We start from the raw sequence: 20,658 nt of genomic DNA, 5'->3' as shown, positions 1-20,658 counted from the left end.
TCTGGTGCATCCAGTACACCAAAATACTGCCTTTCATTGTGTCACCCCAACATATATGATGTGGCTGAACCAGACTTATAAAATCCAAATAATGGTCCAAAAAGGTATTGTTGTTGCTGAAATCTGGATCATGATCGGGAAAGGCTGGAGCGGTGGTGCGTCCTTCTGGAAGGAAAATCTGCAAACAAATTCTGACCAGAGTTGGTTTCGACGGAGACCCTTTGATGCTCAAGTCAGATAACAGAAAAACGGAAGAGTGGAGAGAGATTATGATTGCGTATCTTGGGAGATCCCCTGTAGGCCTTTTTATAGGTTAAAGTCGTGTAACCATTTTGAAAAATCATGGGGCCGATTCAGGCACGACGTGGTGAGACTTCCGGTCGAGATTGATGGGATGGTTATTGCACATATCTTTTCCATTTCAGAGCCAACTGGATGTCGTGGGTGCTTTTGAATTTTGAAAAAAGGCGTAGGTAGGATCGGCCCTGTACCTTTAGCTGAGAGTTTGGCTTAATCCGATGGAAGCGGGTACTAAGGAAGAGAAATGACCGAGTTAGATCTCACTTAACGAGGTGAAGACTGGTGGCAGCTGATGCATGCTTACGGTTGAAGTCAGAACTCAGCATGTTTGGGTGTTCCGCTATCTGCAATCGTTTAGGTGTTAAAAATCAGTCACTATGGAGACAGAAGTAAATCTGATGCTGAAGTTAGGAATGGCCGATCTCAAGAATTCCGCTTAGGATGGTTGTTAGGAGTCAAGGATCATCACGGGCCGAAGTTAAGATCAAATTATACTACCATGTCCATCGGCCCATACCTAATCACTTGTTCATGTCTTCAACCCAAGAAGGAAATAAATATTCTCTCAACACATGCCCCCTGGCTTCGAGTTCGATTCGAACGAAGGGAGTATTAGAGTCCCGATTGGCTGAAGACACATCGTCTTTTTTACAAGAGTAGCGCATGTGCCACTTGAGTGAACCGAATAGCCATATCAAACTGTAATCATGATTAAAGGGCAATCGATAGAATCAAGGGAACAATGCGCCTCGTTTCCCACGCATCTCATTAATTGGCCGACTGACGTTTCTCTGCCATCGATAGATTGCTGTGTCGATTATTGGACGATCGGGCAGGATTCAGTATTCGGACGGTTCTGATTTTTCGTGTTTAAAAAAAGAGGCAGTGTCTCTGACTTTTTCTGAATGTTCTTAGACTTTCTTTCTCCTCTTCTTACTTTCTTTCACGTCTCAAGGGTTTTTTGATCGTTGGCGGTTTTCTTTCGGACAGTCATCCTCATCTCTTGAAGAATCGCCATCTTCTTCCTTTCTAGTGTGCAACTACAGGTTGGTTTTCCTTCTCTCCTCTTTTTGCTTCTTTTTCATCTTCTTAGTTCAGTCGTCCCTTGCATCTTCAATAGTGGATTCTAGGAGCTATAGTGAAAATTGCTCCTCCGAATCATCCTCTTCTTCTTCTGAGGGCATCCTTGTTAATGGAGGTGGAGAACATGGCGCCACATCTTTTGCCTCAAAGATGATTGAGTCTAGGTTGGGAGTAGAGGACTTGAATCGCATTCGTGCTCGATATAGGATCCCAACTGCCTTCGAATTAGAGTCTTCTGGTCCTAGTGGTAGGGTAAGCAGTCTTCCTCCTGGTAGGATAAGTTTGTACGAAGAAGTCTTTAAAGTCGGACTTAGGCTTCCTATTCACCTGTTTGTTGTCTAGATTTTTCATTTTTTTGATCTTTTTTTTTGTTCTGTCATTCCAAACTTCTTCTATTTTATCATCGGCATTTTGGTTCTTTGCTCTAAAGCTGGGATCCAGCCCTCTCAGTCCCTTTTTCGATCCTTTTACACCATGAAGAGGCATACCGGAGATTGATGGTACGTCTCCCAATCGAGAGGAGTCTCTATGTTGATATGGGGGCTCCATCTTCGGTACATGGTTGGAAGGTTTGGTTTTTTTTGTTTCTGGTCCTTTCGTAGAGGACTGGGGGTGTTCACACTGGGGTCGGTGGAGGAATTCTGCCTTTCGGATCCCAAAGCTTGGAGATGAAGATCTAGAGTGCTCTACAATCTTGAGGGGATACAGGATTCTCCCACTACAGGAGTTCCTATCAGAGCAATCTCTCTTTAATGCTGGTGTCAGTCCGACCAATCCCAAAGGTGAGCAGATCTCCATTCCTCCTCTCGATGCCTCTTTTTGTTGCCTTTCATTGATATTGAACTTTTTCGTGGCAGTGATGAAGCCCGAAGAGGTAAAGAAGTTGTTAAGGAGATCATCGAAAAGGGCAGCATCAAGATATACTGAACCGGTACCGTCGGTCGTATCGATCGACAGACGGTACGGTTCGGTATGGTTTCGTACCGTACCGAACCGACGAAGGCAAACGGATCTGAACTGGAAGAAGAAAAAGAGAGAGATAAGGACGAAGAAAGAAAAAAAGGGAGAGAAAGGAGCTGGTGGGACCGTCGAACGGCCTTCGGCTGGCCGCCGTGGCTGTCGGAGGGCGCAGTCCACGTGCACGGCGCCGCGGGCGCGGAACAGGGGCATCGCCTCTGTTTCGCGAGTTTTTTAAAAAAACATAGTTTTAAGTGAAGCCGGCAAATAGTTTGCCGGTTTTACGATTTTTATCTTTTTTTTTTTTTTTAAATCTCTTAAGTCAGCAACTGGGTTGCCGATTTCATGAGTTTAAAACAAAAAAAAAAAAATCGAAACAGACGACTGTCTGTTTCGAAAAAGAAGAAGGGGGCGGAGCCACAGAGGGGCTCCACTCTATGGCTCCGCCCACTCGGCAACCGGGGCTCCGCCCGCTCGATCGGTTGCCGACTTCATGAGTTAAAAACCAAAAAAAAAATCAAATCGAAACAGACGACCGTCTGTTTCGAAAAAGAAGGGGGTGGAGCTGCGGAGGGGCTCCGCCCGCTCGACTGCCCTCAGGCCATCGGCGTCGGCTAGCCGGCCACCGGAGGCCTCGCGATGGAGGTGCCGTCCGTCCGGTAGGTCCCTCTCCCCTCTGAGCGCTCTCTCTTTTTCACTCTCTTGAAAGCCCTATCGGACACCGCCGGCCTCTGACGGCTCCCACCTCCCTCCCTCTCCTCTCTCTCTCTCACTTTCTCTCTTTTTTCCTTTCGTACCATCAGTGTATCGAAATTACCGACCGAATCGTGCCGGTTCCCCGTCGGTCTGGTACGATACAGGGTATACCGACCGGTTCGGTACGGTGTGGCAAATCTTGGGCGGCACTTTCCTCATTTGCCGGTGCCTAGAAGAGATCCAAGTCTCAGGTGAAGGCAATAAAGGGGCGGTTCCCCCGACTTCAACCTAGCACGGGGTTATTTCGGCTCCTCTCCTCTGAAGCCAGCTTCCGAAATCAGCCATGCCCCCTATCCCTTAGGATGGTTCTGCACCTGTGGAGTTGGATTTGGCCAGGGGGGGTGTCAATGGACTAGGGATAGGGTTCAGGTTCCCCGGTCGCCAGGGATGCCTTTGACAACTGGAAAACTTCTCACCATGCTTTTCAGAACTGCTCTTTGATGTTGGCTTGGAGGATGATGAGAAGGAAATCTGTACGAAGCATCAAAGGCGGGTGATCTCTACTATAGTGAGGGCAAGTTTACTTTTATCCCCCCCTTTTTTTTTTACTCCCTGTCTTGTGAGTGTAGGCGGGGCACTACACTGCAGCTCTCATCACCAGGATGAGCGACGGTCAGCGAACTTAAACTTTGTTAACTCTCTTTGCTGGAATGGCCATAGTTTTATGATAAACCTTTTGTCAGAAGTTGCATTGGGTTTGAATGCAACATCATTTGTATAGCATGAACTACATTTAGTGTTGATTGTAGTATGTTCTTGAATGGATCATGCATTTGATCCACGTTGCTGATTTTGTGCATATGGGGTTTCACATGTAGGTTAGAGTAAATAGTCGCTTGTTGGTCATATAACTATTCCTAACTCAAGATATTAGTAGAAAAATAGGGTAGCTAGAAGAAGAGGCAATGGAGTACATTCTGCACTCAAATTAATTGAAATAAAATGACTTCTTATGAAATTAATCATATGTGTGTGTTGATACAATGCATCTGTATATACACATATTTGTATATATGCACATTGAAGATATGCATATATTCTAAGAAACAAAAACAATGTCATTTTATGAGGACTTTTCATTCTGTGAAAAGTTTATTACTGCAGATGATAATCCAGCAGCAATAGTAATACTGCCAAGCTGATATAGGCAGATAACAAAGTGTTTGATTATTTTTCTTTTATAGATAATTGACATATGAGAGTTTTCATCAGGCAAATAAGTTTAAGATGATGCATACAGATGCTCTGTTGATCTCTTTTTGTTTGGTTAGGCTACTTAGTCTTTGGAAGTATGATAGTGTTGAAAGATCTTAACATAAAATCAGCCAGTAGGTCTACTTCTCAAGGTTCTGGGAAATTCAGGATTCTATTATTCTAATGCAAGGGAAAATATAGATAGGAGGTTTACCTTTTTTCCACAATTATGTATGCAGACGTGCGCAAAACATGCATGCATAAATGTTTGTGTCTGTGTATATAGAGAGACGGATAGATAAAGAGATGCAGATATAGATTTATTTAAGGATTTACATAGTGCTGTGTGCTGGTCCTTACTGACCATACCAGATCATACTAACAAGGTACCAGTACTGGTACACCTCCAGTACCAATACCTTACCAACACATGGCATTTCATCTCTTCTTTTTTCCTGTGCGAGCACCAAGAGGCATATTATGCATTGACCCTTGGTTTTATGATTATCTTTATGTTCATCGCAATCATGTAACTCTAGGTTATTGTTATTGGATAGCTAGTTATTAGCAAGCAAGCACCTTTTTTCTTTTACAGTTGCTTGAGTTGAAGGAGCTCGATGGAGCAGTTATGTACATCCAATTTCTTGTTTAAGTAGGCATGTAACAGATGCATGATATATGATAAGTTACTCTGCTTAAGTAAACACTTGGGCTGTTTCGATGGCAGCATAATTTATTCTTGTAATATTCTCTATATGGCTTGCAGTGGGAAAGGGGTTAGGGGTGGGAGGGAAGAAATCCCTTCGACTTGGAACAAATCATAAGATCCCAAAAATTTTAGATCCCTTAGATCACCTTTTGCAAGGAATTTGGCGTCCCTATTTTTTTGGATTGCATGATCTGGGGGATTCCCTTATGGCAACCTTCTCCTCTCCTACAGCTGCAACATCAACCTCATGTGGGGCTTTGTGCTGGACAGTTTATATAATCATTCAAACAGACCCTCAAGGAAAACTGGACATGCAGAAGACAGTGCTATTTGGGACACTTCTGATGTAGTAAAATGAGAGGGATCTTTTTGGTTGAAAGTTGAAAGTAGTTAAAATCTCAAATGAGGGGTTGGTTTTGGCTTGAATCTGTTTAAAACTGATTTGTTTCAAGTGGAATGGATTAGTTTAAATGAAAACTTAATCTAGATTTTACAATAACTCTACTAGGGGTTGACCCATTTAAGTAACACATGATATTTCTGATTCTAAAAGTCCTTCCATCTTTTTTCTAACATAGTGTTCATTTCAAATCAAAATTTAAAAAGGCCACAGGAGTTTGTTACTTCCACTTTGCTTCATTCAGAACTCCCTTGAGTATGTGTTTCAAGTGCAGCACATAGACAATGGCAATATAAATACAGACATACATGGTACATGTAACAATATGTATGGATAGATATATATTTGAATGTGTGTATGTATGTGTATATATGTACATATTTGGATGTATGTATGTGTGTTATGTACGCTATATATACAGAATTTGTATGTGTGTGTGGATGTTTATGTATATATGTATGTGTATGCATGTATCTATCTGAATAGGTAAATATGTTTGATGGACTGTTGATATGTATATCTTGTTTGTACCTTCTACTAATTGAAGGTGGTTGTCTAAAGGGAAAAAACACAATAACCTAACTTAACAAATGCAGAATGTGATATACAATGAATCAACTTATGGGAAGACTTGGTTTACTATATTTTCAGAATATAAAATGAAAAATTTGAGTGATAAGATGTTTGCAATGTTTTGTAAACCTTTGTCCATTTGAGCAGACGCGCAAACATTACATTGATAGATATTGTCATGCTAAAAAATATTTGAGATATGAGATTAAACATTTAAAATAGGATCTGAAGCTCTCAAATGAGAAGCATTTGTGGTTTCAGAATAGGAGACAAAGATAGACACTAATTTTTAGAGTAAAAAAATCGTTTCTAATTCTGCACATTAAGCTTTCATGATGGACTTTCATAAATCAAGAAGTTGTGAGCTTTGACAAACGAATACTTGAAAATATTTTCATAGCCACCTCCTTGTTGACATTGCCTTTGTTTTTTATTTTTTTAAAACTAGTTTCAATGTGGTCCAGATGGAGGTATTGCTTAAAATTAATGTCTAAACTGGTTAGATATAGATATTGACACAGGACAAACTGAGGGGATGCCAGCAGTAGCAAATAGGCCTAAGAGGTGGGAGGAATTGCGGCAATTGCCTGGCTGTCCTACCACAAAAAATGGGGCAGAAGTGAATGATTTAGCGGATTAAAGGAAGGGGAAAATATCTAGGTCCTTCCTAGGTTCTAGGGATGAGGGTGTGGTGTTTGGAGAGCATTTTAAGTTTGACATTGTGAGCTTAATACTGTTTTGAGATCAAACTTCAGGTTGCACTACATATTTCTGCAGGCTAAAGCAGGAATTTGATGAAGAAGAAAAGAGAAAACACTCTTTTCAATAACACAACTTGTACCATATAACTTATGACATCCTTTCACTATCTCACACTGCATATATGGAGCCCACATGATGCAAGATAAGTAACCAAATAACATAGAAGACGAACATATGAGTTGGAGACCAAGTAGTAAGAACTCCATGTAGCAGGGACAATGGCCTAAAATGCCCTCCCATGTTTTGATCGAGCAATTGGGGTTAGGGCTGAAAACAGATCGGATACTAGTGTAGCCATATCAATATTTATTTCATTTAATGAATATAGATATGGATATGGATGTTAGTCGGATGCAAAAATTCATATCTATATTTGTTTTAAATGGATAAGGCTATAAATTGGATATAAAAAGTATGGATATAAATGCAGAAATAAGTCGGATGATTAACTTTATGACCAGAGGATCAAAGATATTACTAAGTTGATGATAAATCAAGTCAATAGCATATTAATGTGGTCATTTATTTTTCTTAAAAATTAATGAGTGCTATATAAAATTAAATAGGACTATAAATAGAATTAGATATTCGGATATAGATCGGATGGTTGTCTATCCATATCCATACCCTTTTTTTATGGATATGTATACAGATATGGATATTAGCTGGATGCTCAAATTTATATATATATATATATATATATATATATATATATATATATATATATATATATATTCGGATAGATTCAGATATAAAAAAGGATTAGGATGGATATTATCTTATCCACTTTCACCCCTAATTGGAGTCCTTCATTGGCATGAATAAATTTACTCACAAGGCAATTGATACTACATTGCTTCTTGGAGTTATGTGGCCACTTTGGTAGTTAGTTCTGTAAAATTATCTGAAAAATGTTGGAATGGGCAAAGGAAGAAAATGAGTAGAGAGGTGGTGGATGTGGATGTAGTGGGAGGTGTGTAGGGTGGGGGGTGGAAGGATAAGTAGGCAGATGAAGGGAAGGAGGATGGGAGGGTAGAGGGGATGAAATATGAGGAGATGTGGTAGTGGATGAATTGGGATAAGGATAAGGAGAAAAGGAGGTTGTCAATCAGCACAGGCAGATGAGCATAAAAGAAGAATGGAGGGAAGAAAATTAAGAGAGGAGAAGAGAAAAACACATTGCCACGGCCTAGACGTCCACGCCACACCACTTGCTGTCCATTATTGTTTCCCTGTTACCAACATTCTCTCTCCAGATCTCTCTTCATCTTTTCTTGCTTCTCTCTTTTCAGGCAGGAGGATGAAGGCTTAAAGAGAAAGTATCTCTTAAAGTCCATGCACGAACTGAATTGAGTCTGCTTGATGACTGTACTGGCTGGATTGCATATATGGAGCTGTCTAAGCCTAGACAGGCAACCGGGCAAGCTGCATCGTGACATGGAGCTGTCTAAGCCTAGACAGGCAACTGGGCGAGCTGCATAGCATGGAGTTGTCTAAGCCTAGACAGGCAACTGGGCGAGCTGCATAGCGATGCTATGCAGCTCAATTATGTGCTGTGGCTGCTTTGTCCTTTCACGCAGTAGCCCAAAGGTTACATAACCGGTTTTTAGATGAATGTATGTTTGTAGAATTGTATTTGTAGGTATTCATTTTGCAAACTTCCTTGGCAAACACTGGCAGGGAAGTCAAACTTGGTTTAAGGTCATGATAGGCAACATGAAAATCGACTTCTTATGAAATATGGTGGTTGTAATATGTGATGTGAAATTATAATTCTTAATAAAATTTGAGTGTTTATTGTTCTGGGCGGTTGATACTTTGCTTACAAATGAATGCTTTTTGCAGGTAACTTATCTATTTTTCTTTGCTCTAAACATTTCTTTGACGTTTAGCATTGTTTGTTTTTAAGATTTTGATTCGACTTAACACACATTAAATTATTATATTTTCCAGCATATAGTTGTAAAGATTTCTTAAACTGACATGAAATCTATATTTTTCTCAGACCAAGGGCTCCACAAGTGGAGCTTCAACCACTACAAGTGCACCTGCAAATCAGGTAAAGAAAGCAATTGTTACACTCACAAAATGTGCACACACACACACACGCACAATTCAAAGCTGCTACCGTTTGTGGATGACAGTCACAGACCACCATTAATAGCAACAAAAATTGGCAATTTGCATTTTATAAGGAGCAAAATGCTTCTAAGAGTTGTCCATGCTATCTATTCTTTGATTATGTCATACATTGGGCTGACATAGACCATTATATTTCCTCAATAAAAACTTCAAAGTCCAACGTTATGAAGTTTGAAATTTGATGCTTTGAAGTCCTAAATTTTCTAAGTCACATGTTTATGCATCTGCCAAGAAATTCTATTGAAAAGCTGAACAGTAGATATTACTGTTTTGTGGCCAATGGAAAGATTTGATCCTTAATTGGAGGCAAAGAAGTTTAATTGTTATGATTTATCTTGATTCTTCTTTGAAGTCTTCACCCTTTCAAATAAGCTTTTCATCTACTAATTATACTTGATAATGCTGCTTAAAAAGTAACGTTGTAAAGAATTCTAAGATAAATTCGGGACGTGAGCATGAATCATGTGATTGCACTTGCGGCACATATAGCAATGCATTTGACTTATGCAAATCATGCTCTTTGCAATTATGCAATGCATGTGACTTCTGCATTCATGCTCTGTGAAATTATAAGCAGTACGAGTCATTTCAGTATCTAGGAAACACATGATATAGAGTGATAATGCTCGTTTAGAAGTATGCAGGATCATGTAAATCAATTTTCTGCTGCAAAATTAATGACTTCTGTCTTAATTTCGAATCCATTTTCACACTAGTGTCAAATTGTACAATTTTGTTTGTGATGCTAGCAATTACTTCAACTTCAAAAATTTTATGGGGATTTTGAGAAAGAAAAGTAGATTTTACTATTCATGACTTAGATAACTTATTTCTTATATTGCAGGAATAAGACATTTCATTTCCATCAAAATAAAATCCTCTCGACCAAGGTTCGTCGTCTTAGTACCAGGTCCCATACTGGTGCCAACTTGTTACTATATTGGTACGGGGCCGTTTCGGTGTATCGAGTGTCAGTACGCCCCCCTTATCGCATACCGATATGGAAGTGGTATGGTATGGTATGGTATGCCCTATATTGTTTGGTTCGGTTCGGTATGATATGGAAAATCTTGTTTTTGATCAAAGTTTGCCTTACCACCCCATATTGTCCGGTATAAAGCATACCGTACTGTTGGGTATAATATACCCCTCCAGCTGAAGTTCGTACCAGGAGTGACCCTCCCGGGACTCTGCCGACGTCCAGCCTTGGGCGACATACTTCCGAACCTCTCCGGCGGTCGAGCTTCCGCAATATTCCAAAGTTCTGCCGACGGATAAACTCCCACTGCTTCTTCCACAAGTGACGATCGGATCCCCTCGACGGATGAACTCCTGCCACATCTCCCGAGCTTCTCCGGCGATAAGCTTCTTCGATTGTCCATCAGGCTGCTCCAGGCGCTCTCTGGATTCTACCATCGACCGATCTCCTACAAGGGTCAACCGCTCTCCGGACCCCTTCCGGATCTTTCCCGACAGGATTCGATCGACTCCAATCCGAATTTCTTCCAGAACTACGTCAGTTCGTCAGTGGTCAAACTTTCCCAACAGCAGATCTCCACGACGGATGCGCTCCATCCAAGTTTCTACGGCGGTCGACCGCCTTCTGGGTTTCATCCGGGCTCTTACGGGAGCCGGACTTCAGCCTTGAGCTCCCACTGCAGGTAGATTTTGTCCGAATTCTTACAAGGGCCGGACTCCGAGCTTCTGCCACAAGCGATCTACACCGAGCTTCTGCTACAAGTGATCTACTCCGAGCTTCTGCTACAAGCGGTCTACTTCAGATTTTTACTACGAGCGGTCCGCGTCGGATTTCTACTGTAAGCCTCCACTCGAGCTTCCCTTGTGAACGAATTCCTTCCGGACTTCTATTGTAGGCAGGCTTCGACCGAGCTTCCTCAACAAATGATCCCCATTCGGACTTCTACGGGAACCAGACTCCGACCAAACTTCTGTAGCGGACAGATTCCGGACGAACTCCTATGACGTACGGGCTTCAGCAGTCGAACCCCTCCAGCGGGTGAACCTCTCCAGCGTCATCCGACATCCACTATCGGTCGACCTTCTGTCGGATTCTGCGTGAAACTGAACTTCGTTCGCAGAAAGCCCCTGATCGAGCTTCTACAGCAGATGACCTTCAGTACTAGTGCCCAAGGCACCCAACGGTAGAAATCTCGCCAGCAACATCCGAGCTCCTCTCAGACGGAGAGCTACCCCTCCCCACCAGACACCCCAACCGAGCTTCAGCCGACATGCCTGGACTCCCTGGCAGGCCACAGTAATGGCCGTGACTCTGCTCTACTTCCTATAACGGATCCCACGCGGCTCCATCATGCTCTGGCAAGTCACGACAACGGACATCACTCCACTCTCCACAACAGACTCCACGTGGCAGGCCACGGCGATGGCCACGACTCCACTCCACTACTCTTCGTAACAAACTCTTTATGGCCCCGAACGGCCCACCACCGTGCGGTTACAGGCGTCGCTGTCAATCTGTTACGCCCTCCGCCTATAAAGAGGGGACTCCCAGATATGTTATTCTCTAAGCTCTAATCTCTATCTGAAAACTCTGCTAAAATTTTCGTTCAAGCACTCCATTCTTGTTGAGGCAGAGAACTGACTTGAGCGTCGGAGGGTCTTGCCGGAGCACCCCCAACTCCGGTTTAGACTTCCTTTGCAGGTCCCGGCGGCGACCGTGACTCCCTCGACTCCAGCTTCTCCGATGTCGATGGATTTTTGCACCAACAGGATTGGCGCTAGAGGAAGGGTACTGTGTCTTCGCAGTACCCTTGTTCTTAAAGGAGTGCTCAACGGGACCACCTCCGGTCATCTTCTCCGACATCTCCTCCTCCGGTTGCCTGCTTGATCTCCACCTGATGCCTCCCCGAAGGGCATCCACCAGGCGGTCAACGGCCTTCGCGGCCAGATCCCAGCGAGCTCCGCAAGCCCCGACCTCATCTCCGATTTTCCAGGCTCCTCCGGCGACGGCAGTCGGCATGGAGCAGTTTGACTTGCTGGTTCAACAGGTCAGAGGCCTCACCGAAGCAATGCAGGTCATGCAGCAGCAGCCACAGGCATCGGTGCGGTTGGAAAGAGCATCGTCAGAGTTCCAGAACCCGACGACCGGGCGGGCCACATGGGCCAGCCGCCCTGTCTTTCCCAGAAAAGAAAAACAGAAGGTGGAGAGTCCTCTGTTCGATCATGATTCAACCTCCGGAGAGTCCCTGCCTCCGCTCCACCAGAAGACCCTCGAGGCCCGCAATCGAGAGGACCTCCTGGATCAGAGATTCCAGGAGATGAACCGGCGGATCGAAGAGCTCCGCCGCGCTCCCACTGCTTACGGTGAGGATATCTGCACTGACCCTCCTTTCTCTCAAATGATCATGTAGGAACCAATCCCGCCAACTTCAAGCTCCCCCAATTCGAGAGCTACGACGGAACCTCGGATCCGGTCGACTACCTGAAGGCCTTCCGGACCATGATGCTGCTTCATGGCGCGCCAGACGCCATCTTGTGTCGAGCTTTCCCGTCTACCTTGAAGGGAGCAGCAAGGAATTGGTACTCGGCACTGAAGCCGGGTACAATCTTCTCCTTTGACCAGATGAGTCACCAGTTCGTGGCTCATTTCGTCAGCAGCCGGCGTCTCCGGCGAGGTTCGGAGTCCCTCATCAATATCAAGCAAAAGGAGGGAGAATCAATCCGAGCTTACGTCAACCGCTTCAACGCCATCGCCCTGGAGGTCCGGAACCTGGATCAATCGGTTGCAATGGCTGCCTTAAAGAGCGGCCTTCAAAAGAATGACCTCTTCTCCCTAGAAAAGAAGTATCCCAGAGACTTTGCCGATCTGCTGGCTCGGGCCGAAGGATATGCCCGAGCAGAGGAAGCCTTCAAGCTGAAGGACGAGGAAGCTGCGAAGGACCGGCAGACGGACGACTCCAGCAAGCCCGCAGTTGAAAGAGGGCCGAGTGAAGCTCGACCACATTCTCGGACTCCTCCCGGGCACAAGCGCGCCCAGACTCCTCCTCGAGCACGCAGACAGAGAAGCCCGGACCGTAGGGTTCGACGGGGCTCCCCCCAGGAAGATTCCGCAGCTATGCCCCCCTCAACGCATCAAAAACCCAGGTGCTGATGGAGGTCAGGGAGCAGCTCCCAAGGCCAGAAAGAATGCGCACACACCCCGGGAAGCGCAATCCTAACAAGTTCTGTCTCTACCATCGTGACCACGGCCACGACACAGAGGAATGCATTCAACTCCGAGATGAGATCGAGGAGCTCATCAGACGAGGTCGGCTCGACAGGTTCATTCGACGCTGGCCTGAGGGTAGAGAGGATCGGCCAAGGGCCCTGCCCCAACCTGAGCCGTCGAGGAGAGAAGAGCAACCCGGAGATCGGCCTCCAATTGGGATCATCAACTCCATCTCTGGAGGACCTCGACGGGAAGCAGACCTCCTACGACCATGGGATTTGAAAAATCTATAAATGTATTACCAACGACTTTGCTTTAAATCAAGATTCCTTTCAGATTTGTATATCTTTCCCTTTTGGCATGGATCCGTAACGACAGGGGATAACCCCTTCAAACAACGAAAATAAAGCCATGTTAGGAACAGGAGGAGAACCTCGTCCTAACCTGGGCAAAGTTGAAAGTCCGATTATTTTAAGACCGGACGGGGGGAGGCCCATATAACAGCCCTTATGTGTCCCCACAGCCATGTTAGGAACAGGAGGAGAACCTCGTCCGAATCTGGGCAAAGTTGAAAGTTCGGTTATTTTAAGATCGGACGGGGGGAGAGGCTCATATAACGGCCCTTATGTGCCCCCATGGTCATGTTAGGAACAGGAGGAGAATCTCGTCCTAACCTGGGCAAAGTTGAAAATCCGGTTATTTTAAGATCGGACGGGGGGAGAGGCCCATATAACGGCCCTTATGTGCCCCCACGGCCCTGTTAGGGACAGGAGGAGAACCTCGCCCTAACATGAGCAAAGTCGAAGGCCCGGTTCTCCTTAGACCGGATGGGGGGAGAGGTCCTACAACGTCCTTATGTGCCCCCACAGCCCTGTTAGGGACAAGAGGAGAACCTCGTCCTAACATGAGCAAAGTCGAAGGCCCGGTTCTCCTTAGACCGGATGGGGAGAGAGGCCCTGCAACGCCCATATGTGCCCCCACAATCCTGTTAGGGACAGGAGGAGAACCTCGCCCTAATATGAGCAAAGTCGAAGGTCCGGTTCTCCTTAGACCGGATGGGGGGAGAGGTCCTGCAACGCCCATATGTGCCCCCACAATCCTGTTAGGGACAGAAGGAGAACCTCGCCCTAACATGAGCAAAGTCGAAGATCCGGTTACTTTTAGATCGGATGGGGGGAGAGGCCCTGCAACGCCCATATGTGCCCCCACAGTCCTGTTAGGAACAGGAGGAGAACCTCATCCTAACCTGAGCTGAAATCGACTACATCAGGGATAAAATCGACTACATCAGGGATAGGAGAACCTCATCCTGACGCCAACTAAGATCCGATCATTCAAGACCAGATAAGAAAAAGAAAACCTTCTCGACGGCCCCTCCGCGCTCCCGCGATCCCACTAAGAGCAGGGGGAAAACCTTCACTCGAGAAAAGAAAGAAAAAGAGAGGAAGTTAAAAAGGAAAGCGACGAACTACACCAGCGACAAATGAAAAATAAATTATATCAAAGATACAGGGGACCTCATCTCAGCGAGGACGGGGATTCTTATCAAAAATCCCCAGTCTCCAAGAGGGCTCTCAACACAGGCCAAGGATAAGACGGCTTCCTCAGGGCGACGAGAAGTTCAGACCCCCGAGCTCGAACTCCGAAAGGAAGCGTCAAACTCGAGTGGCCCCGGACAAATCTGTGGCCATAAACAAAGGGGACAGGTCAATGCGACGACGATTGGGTATCTTCGAATGACATCGATATCGAGCAAGGCAAAAACCGAAAGAAGTCCGGCAAACGACAACTCAACACATGAGTAGAAGAGGTAATGGAAAATTTTCTTTTCATTTCATTAACTAAGTATGCGTTGCAAAGCCCTTAAGGCCGAAAAAGAAAGATGACAAGAAAAGCAAGCCAACGTGGCGACGATCAGGAACCTTCAGACAACATCGACATCGAACGAGACAAAAAAAAAAAATATATATAAAAATAAAAGAAGTTTGGCAGACGATAACTTGACGCAAAGTGCGGACAAGGTAACAAAAAATCTCCTTTTCATTTTCGATTAACAAGGTATACGTTACAAAGCCCTGAAGGCCAAGGAAAGAAGAACAATACTACAAGACCTGAAAGGAATACATTAGAGACCGCTTCAAGCTTTTGACTTCTCCTTCCAGTTCCATCTTTCTCAGCAGTATTTTCCGGTATGTATGATGAACCCATCGACTCTCACCCTCCGCCTCGTTCCGCCCCATTGTCGAAACCTTAACCCTAAGGGGAAAAGGGGGGGATAGAACTCAAGGGGCGGCGGCGGCGACGGCGACGGCAACGACGACCTACATCAAGAAGAACCGGAAGTACCCCGAAGGCCGCGGTAATGCCGGAGGCATGCACCACCACCATGTCCTTTCCGACAATTGCCATCCTAGGTACTTCGACGAGGTCAGCATGCGCTACTTCCACCGCCCCCGCAACAAGTTCTACTGTTCCGCCGTCAGCGCCGACCGCCTCTGGTCCCTCGACCCCGACGACGTCGAGAAGCCCGCCACAGCTTATGACGGCAACTCTACCCCCTTGACCGGTGTCGCCCCGTTCAACTACTTCAAAATTCTCGGGCGGGACGCACTCACCGGTTAGTTCCGTTATTAAATCCCTGTTGTTAAAGGAATTCTCCCTCGAGTCCCCTTCGAAGCTGTGGGAGCCCTCAGTGGCAGCTTGGCGGCTGCTGAACTTGCGGGCCACTGTTTTCCTTCTCCTCCTCTCGATCCGCAGCATCCCCTCGAGACGGACCTCCGGGGCAGAAGCCCCGATGGGAGAACTCCTCGAAAGGGCTCGGAGGACTGAAGGCTCGCGTCGTAAGGGACGTCGACGGCGAGGGCCGCCCAGGCAACTCCTACGTCCGTGCCTGCAGCAAGAGAAAAGAAAGAAGGAAATCCCGAAAGATCGGAAAAGATTGCGAATAAACCTTCGGAAGTTGAACAAACAATGCAAGAAGAGGAAGGAACAACAGCAATGACAAGAGAAGTTTCGGGACCAACCTAGATTGGCCCGACGTAGGCGGGGAGCCGGCGGAGATGGCGGGGATTGACGCAAAGAACGCTTAGGGTCGAAAAGGGCGCCGATGGGCGGCAGAACTCTCAGATAGAAGAAAGGCGCCGACTGGACTCTCAGGCGAAGTGAAGTCCCTGGAGGGAAGGAGTGGGTTTAAATAGGCAACAGGGCCTGGCACAGTCATGACAGCGGATATCCCTAGGCCGATCAATGTCCGCCACGTATCCTACTCACCATGTCGTACGGTTGACTGCTGGCGGGGCCATTATGGCGTGGCACTTGGGACTGCGCTCCAGCGGAAATTCCGAAGAGTCTCTTCGGATCGCCCCGATTTGAAAAGACTCCGGCATGCGCGCATTAAATACCAGGATATCTGAGGGCGGTCGCGCACGGAATTCAAGGGGGCAACTTCGGCTGTAAAAATTTCTCTATACTTCATTCGAAAATCGAACTCGGAAGTAGGGGGACTGGTGTTGGGTATAATATACCCCCCCAGCCGAAGTTCGTACCAGGATTGACCCTCCTGGGACTCTGCCGACGTCCAGCCTTGGGGGACATACTTTCGAACCTCTCCGGCGGTCGAGCTTCCGCAATATTCCAAAGTTCTGCCGACGGATAAACTCCCACTGCTTCTTCCACAAGTGACGATCGGGTCCCCCCGACGGACGAACTCCTGCCACATCTCCCGGGCTTCTCCGGCGATAAGCTTCTTCGATTGTCCATCAGGCTGCTCCAGGCGCTCTCTGGATTCTACCATCGATCGATCTCCTACAAGGGTCAACCGCTCTCCGGACCCCTTCCGGATCTTTCCCGACAGGATTCGATCGACTCCAATCCGAATTTCTTCCAGAACTACGTCAGTTCGTCAATGGCCAAACTTTTCCAACAGCAGATCTCCACGACGGACGGGCTCCATCCAAGTTTCTACGGCGGTCGACCGCCTTCTGGGTTTCATCCGGGCTCCTACGGGAGTCGGACTTCAGTCCTGAGCTCCCACTGCAGGTAGACCTTGTCCGAATTCTTACAAGGGCCGGACTCCGAGCTTCTGCCACAAGCGATCTACACCGAGCTTCTGCCACAAGCGATCTACTCCGAGCTTCTGCTACAAGCGATCTACTCCGAGCTACTACTACAAGCGGTCTACTTTAGATTTCTACTACGAGCGGTCCGCATCGGATTTCTACTGTAAGCCTCCACCCGAGTTTTCCTTGTGAACGAATTCCTTTCGGACTTCTATTGCAGGCAGGCTTCGGCCGAGCTTCTTCAACAAATGATCCCCATTCGGACTTCTACGGCAACCAGACTCCGACCAAACTTCTGTAGCGGACAGATTCCGGATGAACTTCTACGACGCACGGGCTCCAGCAGCCGAACCCCTCCAGTGGGTGAACCTCTCCAGTGTCATCCGACATCCACTGCCGGTCGACCTTCTGTCAGATTCTGCATGAAACTGAACTTCGTCCGCAGAAAGCCCCTGACCGAGCTTCTACAGCAGATGACCTTCAGTACTAGCGCCCAAGGCACCCAACGGTAGAAATCTCGCCAGCAACATCCGAGCTCCTCTCAGACGGAGAGCTACCCCTCCCCACCAGACACCCCAACCGAGCTTCGGTCGACGGGCCTAGACTCCTTGGCAGGCCACAGTAATGGCCGCGACTCTGCTCCACTTCCTATAACGGATCCCACGCGGCTTCATCGTGCTCTGGCAAGTCACGACAACGGACATCACTCCACTCTCCACAATAGACTCCACGTGGCAGGCCACGGCGATGGCCACGACTCCACTCCACTACTCTCCGTAACAAACTCTTCATGGCCCCGAACGGCCCACCATCGTGCGGTTACAGACGTCGCTGTCAATCTGTTACGCCCTCCGCCTATAAAGAGGGGACTCCCAGATATGTTATTCTTTAAGCTCTAATCTCTATCTGAAAACTCTGCTAAAATTTTCGTTCGGGCACTCCATTCTTGTTGAGGCAGAGAACTGACTTGAGCGTCGGAGGGTCTTACCGGAGCACCCCCAACTCCGGTTTAGACTTCCTTTGCAGGTCCCGGCGGCGACCGTGACTCCCTCGACTCCAGCTTCTCCGACGCCGACGGATTTTTGCACCAACACGTACTATACCGGTATAGCATATCATGTTGTACCAATACTAATGTATGGCATCAAACCGTGTACCAATACTATGATAGGATAGTATCAGTATGGGGTTCGGTATTGAGATGGTGAACCTTGCTCTTGACCTTTGTCATGCTGGTTTACCCACCCATATTCTTGATCTAGCAGTTGGAAAAACTTGTGCAATTTTTGTTCAAAATTTTTGGGTGTTAAGATTTTGCAAAATTTTCTTATAAAAGCACTTAGTCTAAATTTTGGAGTCAGTTTTTGCACAAATTTGTGCATTGATTTTCAAAGTTGGTGCAACCACTGCTATACAATTGTCAAGGGTTGCACGTGTGAGTATGGGAGCATAATGGGGCTAAGGGCATATCTCTTTGGTGACCAAAAACAAATCCCATGCCTGCAAGAAAAAAGAAAAGAGAAAGAAGAATATTAAATTTGCTACTTATAAAATCAACTGTATTTTATTCTGCAAAATTCCCAATTTATATCGAACTGCTGTACCGGGTTTTCCTTGCTTTTGCATCTAATTGCACTAATTAATTTTTTGTTGGCACTGTGCCTCTCTTTTATCTCCTGTTTGCTACAAGTTCGCTAGCATGGTAGTTTTAGGGCTCATGAGCGGTCAGTTCTTGTCATTCAATTAAGTATATTCCAAGGTAAGAAAAACTGATTTCATTTGGGCTGCAATCCTGGATGGGATAGATTAGTTTTTGTGTTTTTCAGTAGTTTCACAGTATGGCCAAACCAGTAACAAAAAATTCCAAAATTTTAAAAGAAGGAAAAAAATCATATAAATAAAAATAGACAAGCTAAGATATTAAAATATAATTTTGCTTTTTTTTTTTGTCCATTTGTTGTTTACGCATTGAAAGGACTGTGCTATACATATTTTTATGTGTGCTATTGTGCATCAAGATATGAAGGAAATACTGCAATTTGCTAAGTATTTCAAGTGACTTTTTGAATCTGTACATGGTACAGACCTGTTATTTTTAACTAATAAAATGCACTCGATCATCAGTGCATTTCAGAGCTTTTCTTTGAACTTTTAAGAAGCATTTGTGGTTTTCCTCTTCTGTGTAGGCCCCACCCACTAATACCGTGCCACCTGTCCCTTCAACACCAGCATCAGCTCCACCTCATGCACCTGCCACAATGCTGGCTTCGTGAGTTATTTATCAATCACATGGTTAATTTGTTTTGGCATTAATTATCATGAAAATACTTTTATCTGTCATTTTGTTCAGCCTATTATGTACCACGTTCTGCTGTTGGTTCACTTAATTAAACAGGGTTCCCACAAGTGCACCTACTCCAACTGCCACAGCTGCCCCAGCTTCTGCAGTTACTGTGTCGTAAGTTGTTTTTTATGCTCATTTTGTAACTGATATACTCAAGAGAATCATCTTATTATGACATTTTGCTCATCTCAACAGTGTGATGAAGGTAAGTTTGCATTGTTAAGCATCTTTTATTTTGTAGCCATTGGCATGATCTTGTGGCTGAGTTATTTATGGTATGTTTGGTTTCAAGAGAATCTGTAGAAAAGGAAAAGAAGAATTATTTCCATAAAAAGAAATTTTTTCCTGAAATATAATAACAAACTTTTTAAACTTGTCAGTTTTTCCAAGGAAAATAGGCCTTCCTTACAAATTTTTGCAACCAAACATACCTTAGAAGCTTTGATGTGTGACACTGAGTATGTGGATTGTGTACAGCCTAATGTCTTGGGGTAGTCCAGCTCATTCAGGGCCTTGTTTTCCAAAACCCTCTTCGTTGCCTGCTCCAATCCATCAGACTGCATCTCATGCAGGTGCATGCTGGGTTTACAAGAGACGTGCCTCATGCATGCTATGTCATGGCCTAACATCGACTCCTAATTGGAATTTTGGTGTTTTTCAGGGTGTTGAAGCTTTGTTTGTTTGCCTCTGGGATTTTTGGTTGTACTGTAATCGTCTGTCTCTTGCCATTACCTTCTACTTTGTGGTGTTTTTAGTGATGGCAATAGGTGTGTCCTGTGTATCTTTATAGTGTAAATAATGTAACCCTGAACTTGCCCCAAAAAAAGGTGATTGTTGTGGAAATTGTCAAAAAATTGTGTGCCACTAAAGAAGCGTTACTTCTATATGTGCCACACATTATTTGCTTATGCCAAGGTTTTTAAGTTATGGCTGAAACTGATCTGTTTTTTAGCCAACACAGATTGGTTTTAGTCAAGATTGATTTAGAAACTGACTTTCAATTCTAGGTTTTGGTCAGTTTGGGTAGTTTCATCACTGGCCGAAACTGACCTGTTTGGTCCACTTTCAGCCATTTTCAGCTTAAATGGGAACATGGCTTTTCATATTGGATTCATTTCTTTATTAATTTAAGCAATAGGCTATATAGTATTAGTTTAATGCCTTTCCTCTGTTTTCTTGAGTTAAAAGAGGAGA

The 20,658-nt window shown here is 45.4% G+C and overlaps 1 protein-coding gene across 7 annotated transcripts in view; it reads left to right on the top strand.

The window, feature by feature from the left end:
* The window catches only part of LOC105034003 (ubiquitin receptor RAD23d), a 93,201-nt gene that overhangs the window by 11,419 nt on the left and 61,124 nt on the right, over positions 1-20,658 (top strand). For all 7 annotated transcript variants that reach the window (XR_012139676.1, XM_073253799.1, XM_010909023.3 and 4 more), the window contains exons 3-5: positions 8,740-8,793; positions 19,307-19,389; positions 19,516-19,578. Coding sequence is in view for 6 of the 7 variants with exons in the window: in XM_073253799.1 (XP_073109900.1) it covers positions 8,740-8,793; positions 19,307-19,389; positions 19,516-19,578 (200 nt within the window). In the remaining variant the exon portion in view is untranslated. The remainder of the gene's footprint in view (positions 1-8,739; positions 8,794-19,306; positions 19,390-19,515; positions 19,579-20,658) is intronic.

Source organism: Elaeis guineensis, chromosome 3 (assembly GCF_000442705.2).
Source record: "Elaeis guineensis isolate ETL-2024a chromosome 3, EG11, whole genome shotgun sequence".
Taxonomy (NCBI): Eukaryota; Viridiplantae; Streptophyta; class Magnoliopsida; order Arecales; family Arecaceae; genus Elaeis; species Elaeis guineensis.
This window is presented reverse-complemented; position numbering and strand designations above follow the sequence as displayed.